The sequence below is a fragment of the Mesoplodon mirus genome (assembly GCF_964341445.2).
Source record: "Mesoplodon mirus genome assembly, chromosome: 3".
Lineage (NCBI taxonomy): Eukaryota > Metazoa > Chordata > Mammalia > Artiodactyla > Ziphiidae > Mesoplodon > Mesoplodon mirus.
In genome coordinates this window covers 63,709,617-63,735,123 of record NC_138978.1, presented here as the reverse complement: position 1 = coordinate 63,735,123, position 25,507 = coordinate 63,709,617, and the positions used below count along the sequence as shown (strand labels likewise).

General features: G+C 35.1%; 1 protein-coding gene across 2 annotated transcripts in view; it reads right to left on the bottom strand.

Annotated features, from left to right (window-relative positions):
- The window catches only part of LRRC7 (leucine rich repeat containing 7), a gene marked incomplete at its 3' end in the record, with an annotated part of 502,056 nt that overhangs the window by 292,474 nt on the left and 184,075 nt on the right, over positions 1-25,507 (bottom strand). For both annotated transcript variants that reach the window (XM_082614056.1, XM_082614055.1), the window contains exon 4: positions 2,886-3,003. In XM_082614056.1, coding sequence (XP_082470182.1) covers positions 2,886-3,003 — 118 coding nt within the window. The remainder of the gene's footprint in view (positions 1-2,885; positions 3,004-25,507) is intronic.

Here is a 25,507-nt window from a genome sequence, read left to right as displayed (position 1 = left end):
TATGTTCCTTAAGTAACTGTCTAGGTCTCTGCCACAGAATTCAGTGACAGCTTTTTAGGTATGATTTTGTGAAAGGACTGATGTGTTGAAATCTTTTACTGTTTGTGTCAATTCTAGCAATGGCTGATATGTCATCATGCTCATTAAACCTTTTTACTATACTAACCTTGCAGAATGATTTGTCATTCTTTGCTTTGTCTTTTTCCATAATGTAGCAATCATAAGCATAGCTAAAAGCCCCTAAATACTACTTACTAGGACTTCTAATGATGCTCACAGACTTACTTCTAAGTAGGAGTATAACCTGCAGTTTACATACTGACAACACAAATTTCTTGATGCAAGAGGACTGCTAGGAGATGATTATAATGCTCATAAAAATGTCATATTTCTTAGGAGTTTTGTGTTTATATTTGGTGATGAATTTTCTTCTGATTCTCTTTAAGAACAAGATAGATTTTTGTTTTGTTTTGTTTTTGCAGTACGCGGGCCTCTCACTGTTGTGGCCTCACCCGTTGCGGAGCACAGGCTCTGAGGCCATGGCTCACAGGCCCAGCCACTCTGCGGTATGTGGGATCTTCCTGGACCAGGGCACGAACCCGTGTCCCCTGCATCAGCAGGTGGACTCTCAACCACTGTGCCACCAGGGAAGCCCTAGATTTTTTATTTACATGAACTATCCAGCCAAACCTGCCTGAAGGCCAAGTGATGTGTTATATTTGACCATATGACATTTCTCAGAAATTGTAATTTGAAAATAGAATTTGATGTGTGAATGTATATAAATAGCATTATTTGTTATTAAAGTACAGAACTATCAATTCATAATAATATGTGACCTGTAAATCTATTTTTAAAACAATAAATGTAGGCCTTTATGTTATCTTTCAATGGGCCTAAATCTAGTTGCTGTTCTCTCTCTAAATCGGCAAATGGTCCTTTTAGGTTTGGCTTCATGAAAACCCCTTAAGTGGTAAATCAAGTTGGTATAGAAAGACGTGTGTGTCCCCCATTTGAAAATTTTATTTATTTATTTATTTTTGGCCGCAACACACAGCATGCGGGATCTCAGTTTCCCTACCAGGGATCGAACCCGTGCCCCCTGCAGTGGAAGCGCAGAGTCTTAACAATTGGACTGTCAAGGAAGTCCCATGCACTCTATCTGTTTCCTTCAAATGAAATGCTCTCCTTTATTCAGATGCTACTGTGCTTCATGGAATTCCTCAAGCCATATGCCTTACTTGAACTCTGATATTCATTGATTATTTGTAAGTGTTAGTCTTCTTTCCCCAGTGATACTCTAAACTTTTCTATGACTCTCACATACTTGAACTGAAGAAATCACTAGCCATTTAAACTGGTACATTTCAACAAATGTTCAATGTTCCAGAAGGATCATTCATTCGTGAATTCATTCAATAAATTTTATTGAACTCTTACAATATGCCACACACTGTTTTAGGCAACAGAGATGTATCAGTGACCAAGACAACAATAAAAAATTAGAACATCACTGAATTTTAGTTTTAGTTAGGGGAATCTAGACAATACATAAACAAGTTAAAAATATAGTATGTCAGTTTCTCATAAAGACTATTAAGAAAATAAAACAGGCAAGGGACATAGGGTATGCTTCTAGTGCATAATAAGAATAGTTGTTTTGAAGTGCATAATATTGTATTGTTAGCTATGGGCACTATGTTGTGTTGGATGGCAGATCTCTAGAATTTATTCATCCAGCACAAATGAAACTTTATACCCATTGAATAACAACTCTTATTTGTCCTGTCTGGGCTTGGTTATCATCTCTTAGGGTAACTTTACTTAACTACTCTGACTGGATTATGTCCTACTAGTATGCATATCCTTCCCCTCCAATGTATCTTCACACTCAATTGTTTATTTAATCATCCATAATTATGTGTTTAATGTCTAACGCATGTACTAGAATGCAAGTTTCATGAGGGCAGGGATCTGTTTTGTTGATACCTATTCCTTTCGCACCAAGCATATTGCCTGAAGTTACCAAAGCAATACATACATACACACACAAAGTTTAACTGACTAGCTTAATGGTGAAGGGGTCATGTTTTATATCCTCATAGTGTCTAGACATAACTCTTTTTGACTGATCCTTGCTTTATTGTAATAAAACAGTTAGCCAAGTTTGCATGGAAGGAAATGAGGATTTAGTGAACGTATTAGGACACAGGAGACTTCCACAAACATTTAGAAGAAAAGATCATCAACATGAATATCAACAAAATCACCAGATATAACAAGTTTAGCCAAAAATATAACAAATACTACTGAGCACTTATTATTCACCAGGCATTGCTCTAAATGTTTGAGATACATCAGTGACTAAAACAGAGTAAAATCCCTCCTGCCACATAATGGAGTTTGCATTTTGGGGCAGGAGAAGATAGACAAGACCATAAAAAATCAGTAAGTCATATATACTGAGAAGATGGTCAGTGCTGTGTGAAAAAAATGGAGCAGAGTAAAGGAAACTGGGAATTCAATTCCAAGAAGGGTTAACAGGTAAGCCTCATTGAGCAAGTGATACTTGAGACATGTTGGAAAAAATTTTACCCTGAGAATGAGGAAAATAAGTGGTGCAAAGTCAGTAAAATAGTCTAGAAAAGATTAAATCACATATCTGAGTGCAGAGGGAAATAAGGCCTGAGTGAGTCAGGGACATTAGTAAGAGGGGAGAGAAGTTTTCTGTTCGATTTATAATTAGGATTTAGCTTTTCAACAAAAATTAAGCTAGAGTTGCAACAAAATCAAAGAAAAAGTGTATATCATTTGCTAAGAGAAAACATTAAAACATATTTTCAGTTAAAAGTTCAAGCTATTTAGAGATGAAATGAGAATCTTACCATTTTTACTGATGTCGAGTTCTTTAAGGTTAACTAAACTAGCAATAGTGGTTGGCAAATTTGAAAGGTCATTGTCAGGAATACTTAGTTTTCTTAGAGCTTGACAGTTGAACAATTGCTGTAAAAAGAAAATAATAATTCATTAGATCTCAATTTGGTTAAGTCCATTCATATACAAACTTAGTAACAAAATTCAATTCACCATCTTTACAAATGTGATAGTAAAAGGGCCCAACCCGAAAAGGCTCACCTTCTTCCACACTCATCTTCTGGATTCTCTTCAGAGTTTTTTCACATTCCATTGCCATGTTAGTACCTCCCTACTCTCTGCTGCCCACATTCGCCACCCAAGGTATTCTACTTTTCCCCTTCTGTTTAACATTAGTGTTCAATTTGCCACTGAACCAATTGATTTATTTTTTTCTTTGAAATAACTTCTGGAGTAGCCCCTTCCTTTTTATTCTCACAGCTACCAGGATTACCTCAATTCTCTTTCTCCACAACCACAAATTTCTTCCATTTAATCATGTTGAACAGTTGTTTATCTGACATGCAAGAACTGCAATACAGTTGAATACATGAGCTCACATTTCTTTTGTGTGTCCCCACACTGCTTCATAAATATCTACCAAATGAAACATTTAATCTCTGATACTTGGTGAAAAATAACCACTAGTGATTGGTTCACTTCTTCAACCAATCCAAAAGTACTAGATGGGGAAGAGTCAAGTGTTAATGTAATGGTTCTTAAATCCAGCATGGTTTTAATCACTGGTGGGTGGAGATGCTTGGTTAAAATGTGGGTCCTTGGGCTTTACCCAAAGAAGTACTGATATGGTGGGTCTGGGATGAAGATCAAAATCTTCATTTTTAACAAACACTCTAGTTGTCTGGTTATTTTTATGTAGGTGTTTCCAGTATCACATTTCTGGAAACAATATGGTTAGATTTTTTAGCTATGTCCATCTCATCTTGACTAATCAAGATTTGAACAGCTGGATCAGAATTTTTGATTCATTTCTGGAAAAATTATCTTAATGAGATCTTTTCTGTTGGACATTTCTAATTCTGTTCTGCTGAATTTCCACAGATGAAGTCTCTGGTATCCATGACTATGCAATTGGCCCACAGTACATTTAACTGCTGCTTGTTCTTAAATGTAATTCATAATTTATAGACAAAACAATGTAGTATGTGGTTGTTATTTCTTAACTCATTAGCTTTTAAAAAAATAGATTGTGCTGGTTATTACTTAAGATAGAATATGTAGTTTCTTGCTTTTGGCTCCTTACAAAGATCATTTGCAATACTTCATGTAGTACTAGGATTTCAATATTCTCCATAGAAATGTTGCTACTTCTTTTTATAAAGTCTAAAAATGAGAACTTTGATAGATAGTTTCCGCTAACTACTAATTTTCCCTTTAAAAATAGAAAAAAAAAATGTCTACACTCATGGCCAAAGTTAATTTAAGTTTTTGTCCAGTCTCTATCATTCTGTTAGGACCATTGCACTACATGCAATGTGGTTAGTTATAGATGCATAGATTTAAAAATATCAATTGCCTCTTGGCTGATACTGGTAAGATGTATTAACTAATTTTTAGTCTGATTGTTATAACCATTTTATGTAAAATTCAGACAAATTATTTTCAAAACTGTTTTTTGCTTTGTAAATTCAAGCCTCATCTCAACTAAATACTCAGTTTATCTCAAGAATTAATAGAGGTCCCTATATTCTTCTTCAATTTTAAATGAAGCCACATCAGGAACAAAAGATTTGGGCACTCCTGAACACCTTATTACATAAGAGCATCCAAGATCCTAAGATCTTGAGAGAGGCTAAGAGCATGGCATTTGGAATCAGATTCATGTAGATTTAATCCCCACTTACCTACTCACTTGCTGTGTGATCTTGGGAAAGTTACCTAATATCTCTGAATTCTATCAATTTCCTCATCTGTAAAGTGGGGACAATAACATTGCCTAACTTGAAGGATTGTTGAGAGGATTAAATGAGTTACTATATGTCATCAGTTCTAAGTCTTGCACTTTTTCATGTATTAACATCTTTGCTGTCTGGGATTCATCTTCCAATCAACATTGTTATATCTGTAAGCAGTGTTTTTTTTTTCTTAGTGGTACTACAATAATGGTAATGGTGTTTCTTATAATCAATGGCCTTGGGTTTGATGAAATGAATTACTTGTAAAAGTGTAAAACTGTGTTTGGCACATAGTAAGAGTTTGACAACTGTTAGCAATTACTAGTATTTAAATGTTAATACAGAAAGAGAAATATACCTATATAATAATCTATTTCTTACTTTTCTAGATGATGAGGTCTCTGAAGGCAGGAGTCATGTCTGATTCATCTTGGTGTCAACCTGTTTCACCTTTGTATATATCAAAGTGACTAGCACAGTGTCTTTTACATAGTGTATGTTGCATAAATATCTTTGAAAATATACTTAGATAAGTAAAGAGAAAATGAAGAGAATGGTAAGCTCCAGCTGAGTGGTACTTCACTGGTTTGGAAGTTTCAGATAGATAAACAATCTCAATGGAATCTAAATTTAATAAACAAACAGTGAACTCTTGAATATGAGTCATGATGTCTATAAAGTGGCAAAGAAATTAAGAAGACATTTTAGTGATTCTTTCAATATTCATGTTTTGAATGAAAATGATGTAAAGAATGATCATGAAATAGCTGTAATTCTTCAATATAGTATAAAACAAAAACTCTAATAGCTAATTAAAGGAAGACTTAATGACTATGCCAAGGTAAATATCAGATATAATGAAAACACACTGGTAGAATATCTGCCCTAAGTTATGTTGATGATGGTGACAAGGTTGACTCATGAAAGTATTTCTGGAAGAGGTAATAAAAAATGGATCACCTAAGAGCCAGCACAAATTAGCCAGATGAAGGCTAAAGAGGGATAATGTTGTATTTGTAGAAACTAAAGATACTCCAAATTCAAAGACTGTGTAACTCAAACTAGTTTCAAATATTTGCCTGACAGCATGAGGATATTTGGATCATGGAGTGAAATCTCTGCATCCACAACATCTACATGTATTTAAAATATATTTATTGAACACCTATTATATAGTATGGTCTATGTTCAGCACTGAGGGTAAGAATGTGAAAAGATACCCATCAATTTCTATTTTCAGCAGTATGATGGACTAAATATTCAAAGAAAAACTTTTTAGTACAGCAAAATCATACACACACACACACACACATTCCTTTAATGCATAGGTGAGCTATGGCTGCAAAATACTGGAATTTCTCAAACTCTAGAATAACAAGAAAATGCTAATACACCGAGTTAAGTGGGTCTGTATTTAGCTTTTGCTCTGGTGGTATCTGTTGGTTTCTGGTGGCTGAAGACTGAGGGTTTTTTTGTTTGTTTGTTTGTTTGTTTTGCAACTGGAAGCATAGAAGACTGCTTGGGATTTGAACAGAGGTTGGAGATTGGCTTAGAGACCACTCCATACCTAGTTGGGTTCTCCTGAGAGTGATGCCATCAGTGAGTGAAGTTAAAAAAACAAACTGGGTCCTGCAAAAGGAGTCAGTGGTGAATGCATGATTTTCTCAGTTTTGTCTCTGAGTAAAGCGAGAAGAAAGAAAGGAAGGAAGGAAAGAAGGAAGAAAGAAAGAAAGGAAGGAAGGAAGGAAAGAAGGAAGGAAGGAAGGAAGGAAGAATGAAAGAATAGAAAGAAAGAAAGAAAAAAAAAGAAAGAGAAAGAAAGAAAAAAGAAAGAGGGAGGAAAAGAGGGAGGAGGAAGAAAAGGAGGGAGAAAGGAAGGAGGGAGGGAAGGAAAGTAGGAAGGAAGGAAGGGAAAAGAGAGAGGGAGGGAGGGAGGGAGAAAAAAGAAGATAGGGAGAAAAAGAGAGAGAGAACAAATAAAACAAAAACAAAATGTCTAATTGTGGGATTAAAAAGTCAGTGTAGGTCAAAACAGAAAGCGGTATGGTAGTGGCATAAAAACAGATATACAGATCAATGGAGCAGAATTGAGAGCCCAGAAATAAACCCACTGATGTATGGTCAACAAATGTTTGACAAGAGAGCCAAAAGGATGCAATGGGAAAAGGATAGTCTCTTCAATAAATGGTGTTGGGAAAACTGGATAACCACAAGCAGAAAATGAAATTGGACACATATCTTATACCACTCACAAAAAAAAACTCAAAATAAATTAAAAACTTAAATGTGAGACCTGAAACTGTAGAATTCCTAGAAGAAAACATAGGAAAAAATCTCCTTGACATTGGTTTTGGCAAAGATTTTTTGTGTATGATACCAAAAGCAAGGTCAACAAAAACAAAAATAAACAAGTAGGACTACATCAAACTAAAAAGTTTGTGCAGAGCAAAAGAAGCAATCAGCAAAAATAAAAAGGTAACCTCTGGAATGGGAGAAAATACCTGCAAACCATTTATCTGAAAAGGGGTTAATATCCAAAATACACATGAAACTCATACAACTCAATAGTAAAAAAAAAAAAAAAAAATCTAATTAAAAAATGGGCAAAATATTTGAATAGACACTTTTCCAAAGAAGACATACAGATGGTCAATAGGTATATGAAAAGATGCTTGTCATCACCAGTCATCAGGGAAATGCAAATCAAAATCACAATGAGATAAGAACTCACACCTGCTGTCATCAAAAAGACCAGAAACAAGTGTTGGCAAGGGTGTGGAGGAAAGGGAACCTATGTACATTACTGGTGGCAATGTAATTGGCACAGCCATCATGAAAAACAACATGGAGGTTCCTCAAAATATTAAAAATAGAACCACCATATGATACAGTAATCCCTGTAACTTCTGCATATATATCCAAAAGAAATAAAAACACTATCTCAAAGATGTATCTGCACCCCAATTTCACTGCAGACAAGACATGGAAACAACCTAAGGGTCCATCAATAGGTGAATGGATAAAGATGTGAGATCTATACATATGTATATATATATATGCACTATACTATCCATGAACGGTTGAATTCTCAGATGTGGAACCATGGATCTGGAGAGCCAACTATGGCACTTGAGCATCCACAGATTTTGGTATCCGTGGCAGGTCCTGAAACAAATCCCTCACAGAAGCTGAGGGAAGACTATATACAGATTTACAGCTGTCTGGGGGTTTACGCCCCTAACTCCCATGTTGTTCAAGAGTCAACTGTATATACAATGAAATATTATTCATCCATAAAAAACATAAAAATTCTGTCTTTTGTCACAAAATGGATGGACCTTGAAGGCATTATGCTAAATGAAATAAATCAGATAAAGACAAATATTTACTGTATGATCTCATGTATATGTGGAATCTAAAAAAGCTGAACTCATAGAAATAGAGAGTAGGATGGTGATTGTCAGAAGCTGGGGGGTGGGAGAAATGGGAAGATGTTGGTTAAAGGGCACAAATTCCCAGCTGTAAGATAAATAAGATCTTGAGAGGTAATGCACAGCATAGTGACTATAATTATCAACACTGTATTATATACTTGAAAGTTTTTAAGAAAGTAGATCTTAACTGTTATCAGCACACACACACAAACTGTAATTATGTGAAGGGATTGAGATGTGGTACGCTATTGGTAACTTACTACATTATTGTGGTACTCATTTTGCAATATATACATGTATCTAATCATCACATTGTACACTTTAAACTTACATATGTTACATGTCAATAATATCTCAGTAAAGCTGAGAAAAATCAACATAGAACTAAAATTCTGAACAACAGAGGCCTATGTGTCAGAAAAAAGGGAAACAAAAACATTCTTAGATTTTTGCATTGTTTGGGAGGAGGGTAAAGACACTAATTAACTTTAGATTAAAATTAAGTATGAATGTTAAAATTTCTAGGGTAACAATTAAAGAAATATAAATAAGGTGTATGATTTCATAGTGGGTAGAAACAAAATAAATGGAATGAGATAGAGAAAATAAAGATCTTTAATACACATAAGTAAATATTTACATATAATATAATCTTTAATACATATAAGTAAATACTTTGAAGAAATACGACAGATAGAAATGAAGAGTAGAATGGGATAAATTAATACAAATATACCAATAGCTGCCATTAATAAATATGGATTAATCTCTCCAATTAAAAAAAAGACTATCAGAGTGGACTAAAATTAAACATAATCAAGTTATATCCTATTACCAGTGATACACCCAAAACTTGATGGAAGAAAGATAAAACTGGCAAAATTAACCAAAAGAAAGCTAATGCAGCAATACTGATTTAAAGCAAAATGCATTACTAGAGAGATAGTGACTTTATGTTAGTAAACACTTCATCTCACCAGGAATATATAATTCTAAACTTGTATGCACCTAGTATCATAGCTTTAAAATAGTTAAAGAAAAAGTTGACATATCTACAAGGAGACATTGCAAATCTACTATCATAATAGGGTATTTTAACATGTATCTCTCAATAATTAATTTAAAACAGATAAAAATAAAAGAAAAGGTACAGAAGAATTGATGGCCACTAGCTTGTCCTAGTGGACACATATAGAACATTAAACTCAACTACTATAGAGTACTTTTTTAAAAAGCGCATATGAAAACCTTGTGATTAGCCATGTACTAGAAAGACATAAAGGAAGGCTCAACAGACTTCAAAGAATTAGTAATAAAAATACCAAAATCTTGGACCATAATGCAATTGTTATAAATTATTAACCAAAAGATAGCTTTAAAAGCTTCTATATTTGGATATACATAAAGTTAAATTTAATAATCCTGGGTCAGAGAAGAAATCACACTGGAAATTACAAAATATAAGCAAATAATAGCAAAATATTAGCAAATAATAACAAAATATTACCTGTCTAAAATGGCAGAATACAGCTAGAGTAATTGGCAGTAAATTGTAGCCTGAAATGCTTACATTAGGAAAGATAATCAGGTGAAAATGAATGAGTTAAGCATACAGCTTAAGAAGACAAAAAAATGTTAACAGAATGTAGAAGGGAAACAACAATAAAGAAGAGTCCTTTGCAACTCACAGTGGTCTATGAAGTAGGAAAGCTAGAGATTCTGAAACAAGCCCCAGAGTGGGAACTCCTCAAACAGAGGGACCACGTCTCTTCCAGGTCACTGTATGTATCTTATGATAGTTTTTGTCTTTTTAACATTTTTTACTGTGAAATCTAAATACACAAGAGTGTATATAATATGTATTTTTTTAAATTATGATATTATAAAATAAAGAGCCATACTCCTCAATCCAGCTTAAGAAAGCTACTTTATTCTCCTCCCAATCATGTCCCTTTGTCACCTACCTGATCCAGCAAAAAACAACCAATTTCTCATTCTCTTGCTTTTTACCACAGTTCTAGTAATCCTAAATATAGATATTGTTTAGATTTGTCTGTTAATTTTTATATAAATGGAATAATAGGGTATACTTTCTTCTGTAACTTGACTTTTTCATTCAATGCTGTGTTTTAACATTATTCCATGTTTATGCATATAATCGATTAATTCACCTTTACTACTTTATGCTTCATATAACACAATTTTCTCATGTAGTCTACTGTTCACAGACTTTTGGGTTATTTCATTTTTTTGAACAACGTTGCTGAGAATATTCTTATATACATCTGCTAGTGCACATATACAAATGTTTCTCTGAGGAGGTAGGAAAATTTACTAAGTAATAGAATTTGTATTTTTCCCAATGTGACTGTAACAATTTAAAGTCCCACCAACAGGGATAAGAATTATTTCTTCATATTATTTCCAAAATTTGATATTTTCAGTCTATTTTTCCAATCTGTGGTATGTAAAATGGTAACAATTTATTACTAAAAAAGTTGAACACCTTTTCGTGTTTTATCCATTTGAAAGAGTTCATCACATATTCTGAATATGAATTTTTGGACAGTTCTCTCAATATATGGCTCATCATTCCATTCTTTTTATGGTAGTTCTGATAAAAAGACGTTTACAATAGTCAAATTTATCTCTCAGTTTGAATGTGTGCAGATGGTCTCCTATTTTTTCCCTACCTAAAAGTTTTAATGCTTTGATTTGACTCATTTGGAATTTATTTTTGAGAATGATGTGAAGCAAGGATTCATTCTTTTCTCTTTATAGATGACCAGTTGTTCCATTTAAAAATAGGTCATTAATTTGTCCACTGATTTGCAAGACAAGTTCTGTTGTATTTCCACATAAGTACGGGTCAGTCTTTGGACTTTCTATTTCTAGTCCACTGGTCTATTTGTCTATCTCTCATTCCATCTGGGTCACCAGAAATCTAAGACTCTGATTTGTGTTTGTGCCAGAAAAGAATGGGGAAGGAATATAGAGAATTCCTGGAGAAGGAAGAAAGAGTCCATCTAGGTTTTGAGAGAGAAGTTCTGTGAGCAGAAGGTAGGGTGGGGAAGTAGGGGTAGATTGGGAAGCACAGAGCAGTTCAGGAAGCTGTAAGAGGAGGAAAGGACCAGAGGTATGTTAGGAATGGCAAAAAATTAAAAGTGACTCTAAGTTTTGTGGAGGGGGATAGAAAATGTAGATTTCAGCCAGAAAGTGAAAGGGTTTAACAGTCAGGGCTTTATCCCACAGGAGGTGTTCAGATGGTGATTTTTAATCATTTTTGAGTCAACCTTACTGAGACTCTCTTCAGAAACACACACACACACACACACACACACACATACACATTTGCCGCCAATTTCAAGGAGCTTGCAAATCACTGGAAGCCCATGCATGGTTCTGTGGACCACATTAAGGACCTCCATGTGACTTCTAAAAAGGCAAATGTGATCAGGTCCATCTCCTGCTTATACCTTTTCAGTGGCTCTCTTCTCTCTTCAGGACAAAGTCCAAGTTTCTTAATATGGCTTTCAATGCCCTTTACCTCTATAGAGTCTTATCTTGTCATTCCCCTGTCTCTTGTCTTTTTCTCATACCTTCCCTCCTACCATCCTGCATGACCACATCTCCAGACACACTGAGCAGCTGCCAGTTTCTGTATCCACCATGCTCTGCCTTTGTAAATGCCAGGTCTCCAGCTGAAGCTTTTTTCCACCTCGCCCTATCTCACCTCCCTTCTACCGTCTTTTCCAAGCTCAGGCCCTCTAACCTTTCTGGTCACAGCTTAAGACTGGTTCACATGCTCCATTTGTGTACTTTCATAACATTCTGTATTTATCTCTATTGAAGCCTGGATGCCCCTGTTTTGGGATTACTAGACCGTAAGCTTCTTTAGTTTCTGCAGCATCTTCAGTGTATAATGTAACGCCCGACACGTTGTACTTTCTCAGTAAATAGTTGTCCTTTCATGAAAATTCTTAGGCAGGGGAGTGGCAAATAATAAGATAGTGCCATTTCTTAAGTGCCTATTATATAGGTGCAAGGCACTAACCTAGATTTTATAGTATATATCTACTTCTTGCAACAATGTTGTAAGGAAGGTATTATTATTTCTACTTTGCAGATGAGAAAACTCAGGAGGTTAACTTTTACAAGGTCATATATGTAGGAAGTGCCAGAACCAGCATTCAAATTCAGTTTTGTCTGGTACAAGGCCATTTCTACTTCAGTGCATTGTTTCCTCTGTACCATCAGATCTGTGCTTGGGAGAGACAATAGTGATGACTGACAACAGCTGGTGGCTGTCTGGTAGGGGAAAGTGAATGAGATAGGCGGAGTCTTCCACCCATAATAATGGTCCTACGGGGGTTAGAGGAGAAGACTCGGATTCAGTGACTATCTTTTGACAGCAAAAATCTAAATTAGAGTAAATCTGAGTATATGTTATAGCACTTTGCTAACCCTGAAGTGCTACATAAATGCAAAGTATTATAATTTGGATTAGCATTTTATTATCACCTTTACACTCAAGCTTGGAAAATTAAGGACACAATGACGACATCATGAATGTGAATGACCAGATCTCAAAACATAGTTCCTTAGAAAAAATAAGATAGGGTGTTTATTTTTTCCACTACAAATTTAAAAAGCATTAGTTGCTTCTGAATTGTAGAGACAAACCCCTTTCCTGAGAAGTTTCATGTAAGATTATAAATATTCAATGAGACTATTATTGATGCCCTATGTTGGCACAAGTGGATTCCACCAGGGAAAAGAACTAATTGTCTAATGAGTTGGCATTACTGAATGGCTGGTTTCGTAGAAGTTCTTCCTTTGAATTCCTTTACAATTATTTAGGCTACAGTGTTTCCAAATTCATTTGAAAGCTGTTTCAAAGAAATAATTATTTTGTACACATTACAATGAAATGTTTTAAACTTCTTTAGTTTAATACAAGTGTTAATAATTATCTTTAGTTAGAAAAGGGCCAACTCAAAAATAATAGAATAAAAATAGTTTTAATGTATGCACTTGGTGAAATTGTAGGCTTCTAAATATGACATTCATTCACTTCTTTCTTTCTTTACTTCCTCCCTCTTTCCTTCCTTCCTCCCTTCCCTCTCTCCTTCCTTTTCTTCCTATCTTCTTCCTTTCTTTCCTGCCTATTTCCCTTCCTTCCTGACTGCTTATATTCAGTGAGCACTTCTTGAACATCTACTTAGTGACAGACACAGCACCAGGACCCAAAGAAGAATAACAAAGTATCCCCTTCCTCAAGAATACAGTCACCTAGCGGTTATAAATACACACAAAAAATAAGATGCAATGTAGTAAATACTAGATAAATACTACAACAGAGAGAGGGCTTTGCAAAGTGCATATTATTCCAAAAGAAACATTGCTAGACTTTGCCTTTAACCTAGAGAATTTGGATGCTTGGATTTGTGTGCCTTTTCAATGATTCTACACTGCTCTCTCACATTATCATCCACCTTGTAGAGGTTCATAAGCAGGAAAGGGGCTGACTCAGATTTTTGTTTTTGAGAAACTGACTCCTGTGACCAGAAGGAGGCAGAAGGACAATGAGAAAACATCTAGGTGAAAAATAACGAGAATATTAGTTAAGGCACTGTCAGGAAGAGTGAGGCACTCTGGGAGGAGAAATCATTAAGACTTGGTGCCAGTAATACATAGGCAGTTAAAGGAGGGAGGATTTTGTGGTCCAACAACACTTTAAGGTCTCTAGTAGTAGTGGAGTTGTGGGCTGGTGTGGGAGGTATGGAGCTGGACAAATGCTGGTAGCATCAAATAAGATTGAGGCTGTAGGGGAAGGGAACACTTATAATCCCTTCTAGTGCATTTTAGCAATATTGGATGTGTTGCAGAGACAAGATCTTTTCTTCCCTGGAGAAAGATGGCAACTACAATAAATACTCAGGCATTTTATCCTAGAAAACAGTAAATATTATTGCTGCTGTTTTAAAAATACACACCTTTTCAGCAACAATTTGCCCATTGGTGGTGTTGAATCATTTCTCCCTTTGGAACAGCAAGTTTATTTTACCATTTGTCAGTGTCTTAGAAAGAAGGGACTATATCTGTTTTATTGGAATAAGAGCTGTCTGTTTGAATATATAAGACATAGCACCTTGCCTTACCCATTCTGCTTGATAACAATTTTCATTTAAAATTTTTTAAATGAATATATTCTTTAATTTACATACTCATGATTACTTCACTTGATGGTGCAAGCTTATAACACCAGGAAATAAATAGGAAGAGTGAAAAGCTGGATATAAAAGTTCTATAAATGTTCTTAATTTTGACGTAGCTTAATGGCTGCTAAGAGTTTGGGGTAAAATCTTGTTATCTCTTTAGTACTTAAGACAAGTGATGTGTGTCCTTTGGGATTTTCTTTTGTTGCCTTTTTAATAACTACTAGCTGGTAAAAAAATTTTGGTTAATTCACATTTATAAAAGTATTGGCTTTGTCTTTAGAGAGTAATCAATATGGTGTGTGAACAACTGGGTTGAATGGCATTAATTTAGACCTTCATATTAGTATAAGTTGATATATATGTATATATACATATATAGATATTAGTGTAAGCTGGTATATATATATATATATATTTTTTAAATTTTTAATGTCTATGCCCTAATTAGTTCTAGGTACTAAAAACCTAACCTGTGCTGACTAGCTCTGCCTAGGTCAGTAAACCAAAGGGAAGATGACTAATGGTATAGCTGCAGTCTCTTTTTCACTTATAGTCATAATGAAAAGGTTATAAACTTTGGAAGCAAACAGACCTAGATTTGAATTCTGATTTCATGGTTAACAGGTGACATGCTATTCAGCAAGTTCCATACATTTTCTCTAAGGCTCAATTTATCATTTAAAAAGCCCAATTAGACTGTGCCCTAATTTTATCTTTAACAATGTGTTTCTGCCAAGCCGACTTCCTTGACCCTCCAGCATAACAAGATGTGTTGTCTCTCTACCGTGGTTGTGTATAATCTTGTGGACATATTTCTACAATCCACTTTTGCAAACTCAAATTCTTTATGCAACAAATATTCAGTGAAATCTAACTTTGAACCAAACATTGTGTTTCCTGTCGAAACAAAGATTAAATAGACATAGTCCCATATTTTAGTGTATTTCTTTTTCAATCTTATTTCCCCAGAGTAGAGTAGGTATTCAGCAAATATGTATTGAATGAATAACTACAACAGGTTTGGTGAGTGTAATTGTAGAATTGTACACATGGTAATACATAGGCACAGAGGAGAGTTAAATAACCATGCCAGTGAGTGAAGCATGAAGATTGTAGGAGAAGGTGACAACTGAGATGAACCTTGAAGTAGCATGTGAGGCAGAGAAAACAGGATGAGCTCAGAGGCAAGAAAGAGCTTTGTGTTTCAGGAACACTTCCTGTGAGAGCAAGAGTAAGAGATTGGAGAGGCAAGTTGTAGCTGGACCATGGGAGGCCTCCTATTAGCATTACATGCTCAGTTGTGTGGTTTTTTTCCTGCAGGTTAGAGAGGAGACAGGGAATAGGCTTAACCTTGGGGGTAGCCTGGTCATATTTACATTTGGATCTACCACTGTTGGCTGTGTGAATAATAAATTGGGAAAAAGAAAATCAGGTTTAAGACACATCATCAATAAGGAGACTGTTTCATTAGTCTGTTGAGAGATGATGAGTGCCTGACAAAGCCTCTGTTCATAGGGTGGAGAGAGCAGATTTAGGAAATATTTAGGTGGCAAAGGTGATAGGACTTGGCCACTGATGTGATGTGGAAGGTGAGTAAGTAGGAAGAGTAAAAAATGACAGGGTCCTGGCATTGGGACTGAATGGATAGTCACCAACTGAAACAGAGAATATAGGACAGGAGACAGGTTTCTAGGGGGAAATCAGACGTGCTGAGTGTGAATATTCAAGTAGGTCCAGAACACACATTTAATCTGAGGACTGAGGGGTAGGGCTGAGCTGCCACAAGAGATTTGTGAGTCTTCAGTACAGTGGCTGAAAACGTGTGTCTGGATGAGTGCGATAACCTAAAGAAAACAGGAAGCTCCTTCCTCCTCTCCCCTGAAGTTTGTATTGTAAAAGTCACAAATGAAACTTTATTGCCCCGTTTAATGGATTATCTAGTTTTCGCCTTACTTGGCCTCCCTATTCCATTTGACCATGTCATCACTCCTTCCTTAGAAGTCTTCACTCCCTCAGTTCCGTGACTATGCTTCTAAACAGAGTTCCCACTTCTGTCTGCCAGCACCTCCCCATGTCCCGCCCTGCTGGCCTTGGTCCTTCTCCAGTTCTCTGGAGGCAGTTTCCCTGCAGGTTGATGGCAGCATTTCATGGGCAGTGAAGAAGCAGCCACCATGGATGTTAATGAGTAAATTCACGTGGTGAACGTATATGCAGTCAGTTCTTAATTATTTAGAACAAAGAAAGAGAAACTTTATTCCTATTAAAGGCCACTGCCACACAGAAAAGAGACAACTGAGAGCCATGGGACTTAAATTCAACACAATTAACCTTTTTTGCCCCCTCAAAAAAAAGAAAAGAAAAGAAAAAAAAAAAGAACAAACGTTTATCATCCACTTCAAATTTAAAGAAAACAGAAAACTCTCTAGGCAGTCAAGTAGCATGCACACGTATACACATATGCCAAAATGAAAAATCAACAGCAAGGCTACATTGTTTCCAGGAAATCAAGAAGCAGCAAAAACTTCCTAAAGAGAGAGAGAGAGACTATTGTCACTTTCTGGAATCTCTGGTCAAGATTCAACTCATGTATTGCTGTTTTGGGTTCATTACAGAAACAGCAAACTATCTCTTTGTATAGAAAGGATAAAATCGCTAGGATTTTGTTAAAATTAATTTTCACATAAATTTTGAAAGAAAAGATATCTGCAAAAGATTTTCTCTCTTTTTATATCACTATTAATTTAGAAAAAATAACTTCCTTTCTGCAAAGTGATACTATCATTTCTCATTTTATAGAAGAAGGTCAACTTTTTGGTTTTCTTTATGGTATTACAGCTCATAAAAATCGTCAACATTTGTTGAAGGTTTTATGCTTTGCCAGGCCCCATACTCACACTTCACATACGTTATGTTATTTAATCTATAACAATGAAGAAAAATTACCACAAAGTCAATAGTTAACAAAAATAAGATGTAGGTAAAACAGTCCAACAAGGTAGATGGTATCTCCTAGATGGGGAAGAAACTGAGATTGAAAACCTTCCCCAAACTCAAATTCAAATTTAAATCTGCCTGATTCTAAACCTCTACAGCTTTCCACTACACCAGACATTTAACTGCTAATTGCTCTTCATCTCAGCAACTAGAGTTCTAGTGAAATTTTGGAGCTGACCTTTGAAGTTAAATATACCATCCAGCCAGCAAAAACTGTGAGCTTACATTATTCATATCCTTGGCTTCTCTTCTTTTCCATCACCACTCAGCACCTGACTGTTCACTATCTGTGGAGTCTAGTCAAAGGCCTCTTCACCATCTACCTCAGCACCTCTAACAACAGAATACAACCAAAACAATTTTTTGTCTTCATAATTCAGATGAATTTTGTGTTTGATTCCATAACATATTCACTTTTCTCTCTTAGAAATATTTTACTTAATTGTCAACCTAGAAAAATGTGCTACATGTATGCTATAGTAGATGCTAACATATCTGTATTAATTTTTGGAAGCAAATGTTCACATGTTGATTTTTACATATTACTATAGGTCAGTTTTATGTTAGGTCAGCTTCATTGTAATCACACTGACATAATCCCATGTTTCTATATCAAGTTGAGAATAGCCTGACTTCTCAGGAGTCCCTGGTCAAGAATTGGATCATGAAATTTTTCTAAGCCTCATAAACACTCTAGAGAAATTATTTCTCTAGAAATTTAGAGGATCAATATATAGAAAACCAAACAAATAAAAATGAAGCAAATTTAGAAAAAAAAAGAAACACTTAAAAAATACACTAGAGAAATAATCCTCCATCAATTTCCTAAAGGCCAATTTCATTCTGGGAGTCCAAATTGCTGCATTAGTAGAATGCTCTCTCTGATTTAGAACCACTTCATATACTAAGGATGTAGCTGGGAAATGAATAATACTAAAACCTGTATTAATCAGTTAACTATTATAAGAACAATTGAAAAGAATAGATAGCAGATATTGACCCTCCTTTATAAATTTACATTTTCATTTTTTATGTCATTTAACTTGCTCAAATGATACCTTATAATTTACTTGAGCATCAGACATTTACCAATGTGTCTTATGGATCATTTTCAAAAGAAAGTACCATAATATGGTCAGATTTGGTCAATGCTGCCAAAAGGTTAACCCCTGGTGCTACTTCTATTCCAGCTCAATTCTCTTATTTTTCTTTTTATTATTTTGAAATTAATTTTTATTTTTATAAAAGCATTATATCAATTTGTTGCATCTTATCATTTGCATCTTATTATTCCTCCTCTAAAGGTAGTTGCTTTAAACTGTTTAAGATACTATTTCTTGTATTTTCATCTGTATTTCTAGAGAACACAATGCGTTTTTACTTGTTTATCAATTGCAGACATTGTCTATTTATTTCAGATATTGCAGTTGAAAAGTCATATCACTTTGCCACCTCCACCATCACTCTCTTTTTCTTCATCTTTTCAGTATACTTACATCTGAATTTTTAGTTAAATCAGTAATGTTTGTTTGCACATTGCGTTTGTTTTTTACTCATAAAAATTTGTTTCCCTTGAAGTTTCTTCACTTTTTATTTGCTTGGTTTTCTATGCATATATCTTTAATTGTTTCCAAATGCTCCAGCAGCTCTGCCAAATGCCCAAGAGTAATATTTCAAAATGCTAAAGCACATCAGATTTTGCTAGGCCCACATTTTATTCTGGAGGACCTCACTCCTGCACCCAGTATAGCCAGCTCCAGTATGGGCAGATAGCTCTGTCACTGTGATGCACACATGGCTTCCACAGATACTCATTTGCTACTCCACTGAATTGGGCTCTGGTTTCCTGGATCTCATACCTTCCTTCTTTTGGTTCACTCTCACATCCTCTAGTAGAAAACTGGGAGTCACCTGTGACTCATTTTTATCCTTACCCAGAAATCAAGATATCAAACAGATGACCAAACCCAGTAAATTCTGCCTCCCCAAATCCTCTCCAATCTGTGTCCATTGTGTAATCTTTAGGGTCATTACCCTGGGCCAGGACACCATCACCTCTCAGATTCCTACAAGCTCTGCCTAACTGGTCTCCTCGCCTCTGGGCTTAAACTTTTATGTCTATTCTTAGTGCAGCTAGAACTATCTTTCTAAAATATATATATATCTGATCTTGCTACTACCCAGGTAAAACTTTAAATGAATTTCCACAAATTTCAGTATAAAATTCAAACTCCATATCTTAGCATGGAAGGCCTCTACAATTTCTCCAGCCTCATTTCTCCCATTGTCTCTTTTGCACTACATATTTAAGCAATACTTAACCTACAGTTTCTTACCTATCTTTGTCTTAGTTGCAATGATATTCCTCAGGGGGAACTCCACTGAATGTTTCCAAAACACCCATTGTTTCCCACCCATCATAGTAGACAGCATGCAACATACTTGATGCAATTACTTGTTCAATGTCTGTTTTTCTTGCTAAAGAGTACCTAAATCCATTCAGTCATTATTTTCCTAGTGACTAGCAAGTATCTGGCACATAGTAAGTATTTTTTCATGAAGAAATTAATGAATATACATACTCGGTTGCAAACTCAATTTCCTATAGGATCTAGATGGGTAACTTCATTGCTGGGGGCAGCCTGAGTGGGATCTGTGGCAAACTAGATCTGCTCAATCAAAAGAGCCTATTGATATGAGACACTAAGTCCCACCTAACTGCTACCAATTGAGCATATGGACACCACCAGATCTTCCTTTTTTTTTTTTTTTTAAATAGAGGCCAGGAATCTGGACTTTTTTTGTAAAAGTTGGTATTTTACAAGTTGGCTACAGCTCATTTTCAAAAATAGGCCAAACAAAACATGGCTGCAAAGATAGGTTTGTATTGTCAGCCCTGCTCTGATGAGGCTCAGTTTGAGATCTCTCAGCATCTTTTGGGGTCTTTGTGAGAATGCTCGGCTGATAGCTCACATTTTGCATCTAAAGCAGAATTTGTCATGTTTTTGTGCACAATAGCCCCTTCCAATATATTTTTAATAATATCATTTTTAAAATCATTTTAATTGTATCAGTTCTCTAGCTTGAAAATCATATCATCCTTGATTCCTCCTTCTTGTTTATCCTCCAGTCTAGACAAATGCTAAATTCTAGAAGGAAGGTCTTTTTTTCAGATTAGTCAAGTGGAAAGGACATGAGATTTGGAGTAACATTCTATTGCTAGTCCATAGTTTCTATTATATGGACTTTGCCTTTTTCTAATTGTATAACATTTGGTAAATTTTTTTAAACTCATTGTGCTTCAGTGTCCTTGGACTTAAAATTAGGATAACAAAACTTATTTGTCAGAGTTGCTCTAAGGACAAAAGAGCTACTTCATATGAAGTGCCTAGCACAGAGCAGATGCTCAATAAATGTTGAATTTCCTGTCTTCTGCTCTTTTCTCACCTCTTCCATCTGTCTTCTTTTCCTTTTCTACTGCTAATACACAGGTCCAGGCATATGAGCTAATATGAGTTTAGAGGAACTTGGCTTTTGCATCTGTTTCTCAACTACCTGCCACTTCAAGGAAAAACTTCACAAAATAGAGGTAATTTATATACTTAGGAACCTTAATTCATTTGTAAATTATATTCCTCTGTAACCCTAAGCTTCACATACCTCATTCTCCCATGCTCTCAGCTCACAGTAGGATCGCCACCTGTCATCTTCTTGGCTCACTGATTCCAGTATTTCTCTAACATATTGAAACCATTATCATTTGAATTAAATTTCAATATCTATCATGTCCCTTAAGTCCTACCAACCATCATCATCTGTACCCATATTTTCTTTCTTCTCTCTTATTAAAATGGATGAAATGTGCCTGTTCCTCTCAAAGGCAACCCCTTCATGCATTCTGTGAATCCTGTGTCCTTTTGCATTCAGGACTTTGCTCATATAATTATCCCATAAATTTCCTTCATTTAGTTTCTCCCCCCTTTCTTTTAATTTATTCTCATTAGTGTACAAATGTGCTTTAATGTCATTGATCTTAAAAAGCAAATAAACAAAGATTATTTTGACCTGAAACTTATCTCTAGCTTGTCTCATTTCTCTTCTTTCTCTTGCAAAACCTCTTAAGAGAGATCTATATATCATATATATATATATCCACCATTGTCTCTTCAAGCCATTTCATTGGGTTTCCACCCAACTATTCCTATCAAGGTCACCAACTACTTCTATACTAGCAAATACAATGGTACCTCTTCTGATCTAAGTCAATTTCTTCTCTTAAAACATCTCTGTTCTTAGCTTCCATGACAATAGCACATGGGTTCCTCCAATATCCATAGCAACACTTTCTCTCCTTGCTTTCCTAATTTATCAATGGAAACTCTTTCTAAATCCCTTTTTAGGCTTTAATCTCCTATCTCCCAAATCCATTCTAATAGCAAATCCTATTAACTTTACCTACAGAGCATGCTTCTATTTTCTTCACTACCACCAATCTAGTTGAAACTACTAACTTCTCACCCATATAACTACTGTAGCCTCTAATCTCCTTGCTTCCACTCTTAACTTACCACAATGTATTCCCACATTGCACCCAAAGTGGTATTTTAAAATATATATATATAAGTTATTTACTATCACCATTAAAAAAATTCTTCAGTGGTCCCCTATCTCACTTTGGATAAAATCTTAAGCCCTTTCCTGGCTTGCTTGAACTTACAGGATTTAGCCCTGCTGTCTACCTACATCTCCTACTGCACCTTATACAGCTTTCTCTTCATTCATTACACATCCATCTTCTTTCTGTTCTTTGAACATGCCTCACTTATTCCTACCCTAGAGTATTTCCTCTGTCTGGAATGCTCTTTCTCAGATCTGCATGGAGGATTCCCCTTGTCATCCAAAGCACAACATAAAAGGTCACTCCTTAGAGAGGCATTTACTGTCCTCTCAACCTAAAGTAGTCTCTCAGCAATTTCCTTGCTTTAATTTCATCATGATACTTGCCATTATCTAACATTTTCTCTTAAATATTATTTTCATTCATTTTTTGCAGCAATGTAACTTTTGTGAGAACAGGAAGTTGTTGATCTTGCTCAATAATGTATCTCCAGCGCTAGAAGAGTTGTCTACACATATTTGATACTCAAGAAAGGTTTGTTGAATGAATGAACAAATCAATGGATATATTTTACCTAAAATTTATTTTTTATATAATTTCCCCAAAACTGGCAGTAAAAATTAGCAAATGAGTTTCATTCTCATTGAAATTTCAGTGAGATTTGATATTTGGGTAAAGGTTAGTAATAAATGATGGGATGAGTAAGTCTTTAGCTGGAAGATAAAACAGTTCAAAAACTGACTGGGCTACTATAGAAGTCCCAGTTTCTCACTGACACACATAATAAAGAGTTGTTGGTACTATCAACTTTTGAAACAAAAGAACATTGTAAACAAAAATAGAAATCTGAGTAAGAAAAAAATATCTAAAATTTTCCACATATAAACAATGTTTTTTACAAATTTGTCCTTCATCTTACTTTCCTTTGGACCCCTAGAGAGTCCATCTACATTATTTATTTATTGAAAAAAAAAAAAACCTACGCATTTGAATGCCAAAATGATTGCAATAAAAGAACAGATTTGGATAAAGACTTTTCAGGCAAGAGATTAAACAGAGTCAGATTTTGATTATTTATGCATCACTCATGTGACAGTTTTATTTTGGACATTGTTTTTAATCATATTCAGATGAATTCTATACCTTTGGCGCTGGAGGACAGAGTAAATTCACACTGTGCACACTGAACACCTTTGAGGGAGTGAGAGAGTTGGAAAAGGCCATTGTTTTCACCTTTATTGGATCTTCAGAGAGCCCTCCATAGATATATGTGGAGCTACTTATGTAACATGCCATGGTTATAGACAATTCTATGTTTCTACAAGACAAACACTTAAGGAATTATCTGTTAATGTGAAAGTTGTTTTTAAAAATGAGGCAATTTTATTAAAGAAGTGGCAGCTTTTATACTCTACATTTGCAAATTTAGCCCATGTTTAATCTAGAGCAAAGTTTTTCATATTTTTTACACATGACAATTGTTTAATCAGCAGCTATAGTGATTCAAGTAGTTTCTTTTATTTTGAAAGATTCCTCTTGAGTAGAAGAAAAAAATAATCAATGATCATTCAAGCTTTGATAAACAAATCATAATTATGAACAAGCAACTCAGAATTTGTACCCCTAAAATATTTCTTCTCTGGTTCCTTTGATGTCATTAGACTTCTCACAAAATAAGCAAGTGCTCTTGATTTCAAACAATTTTATTTAAAGTTGTAAGAAAAACATGGCTTCAGGCTCCCAAATTCTAAGTAGCAGACATCAGTGAATTAAAAGAAGAAAGAATCAATAAAATTGCAGATATATGATGTGTAGAATACTGGAGGACACTTTGTTTTTGTTTGGCTTGTCTGGAAGCCATTTCCTTTTTTCCATTAGAACCTCAACCTTCTTTTTAAGAGCATCCTTAATTGTATAATAATATTTTGGGAGGCATCTGGAATTTGAATCTTGAATAAATGTCATGGTTACATGGGGGTGTTTGGAGGTACACTCCTCACAAGAGCAGCAGTGTGTGGTCCGTACTGTCATTGTGCTGTGAATTCTGTGCAGCAACTCAGAGCTCTCTTGGTTTCTACCCTTTTTTTTTTCATGTAAAGATCTTCAGGCTCCTATTGATTTTAAGCCTGAGATATATTTTGAATAGATGTTCATCTTTACCATACCTTTTTATGGCCTATAATAAAAAATAAATAAAAACAAAAACTGACACAACTGTAAATCCATATTAAATAGTAAATCATAGCCATTTGTTGACCAATTAACATTTTCTTGTTATTGTAGTATGGTATTTGTCTAAATTTATGTTAAAGAAGCCAATCAACTTCATTAAATATATGCCCTTTCTTATCAAAATAAGCTATTTCTCTTAGTTCAAGAGTTATATATCACTTTGCCATTTTTATAGGGCTTTCATGTACTTTATATTATTTGGTGCTCACTGTGATCCTAGGAGATGGGCAGAAATAAATTTGTTAGCATCTAATGCAGAAGAGGAAGCTAAGGTTCAAAGGGGTTAAGTAAGATGTCTGAAGTCATATGATGAGCTCATTTCAGAACTTGTGTTAAACCTAGGTCTTCTCTCTTCAGAACTTACGTCTACTGTAGTACTTCTGTGATAATAACCAGTAACTACAGTCACTACTCTGTTTGTCAGAATACTTCCTTATACTGTTCATCATTTTTATCTATTTAAAATGAATCTCAGATGAGTGAATCACAAAACGTTAAGTGTGAAAGGAATTTTAGAGGGATTTTTCCACCCTCTACCACGATACATGTAAAAGTATGTTCTTTGACATCTATCCTTTGACTGCTTCTAGAGTCAAAGAGCACATTCCTTAACTTGGGAAAATATTATGTTGAAGCTCTATTTTATATGGATAAAATACTTAGAGTTTGGGAGTAAGAAAAAATGCAGAGTGTACTATATTAAGTAGTGGATTATGGAGGAGCCACAAAAATTATCTCACCTCACTTCAACCCCAAGAATCAGCATCAAAACTTAAGAAAAAGAAAAAAACCAAATTAAATGAGAGAGTTTGATTTTCTCTGTTCTCTGCAGATATGTGCCCACATTTCCTGTCCTTCCTTACCTCTGGCCACTGTCAGAGGGCTTACTCTGCAAAATAATACACATTGTTTCAGAGGGAGCTATGCTGATATTTTATAACAATGAAAACTTATTTCACAGTATCTTACTACTGGTTAACACTATTGAATTGTACTCGAAATCTTCTAGAGATATAATTAAGCCTAAAGTTTTGTTGGGGGAGTAAGTGGCAATGGTGGGCATTGTTATTTTGTGTAAGATAATGGGTAAAGCTTCTCTAGGAAGGTGATACTTGAGCAAAGACCTGAAGGAAATGAAGCAGCAGGCCATGTGGAAGAGCAGCGCTAGCAGAGGAAAGA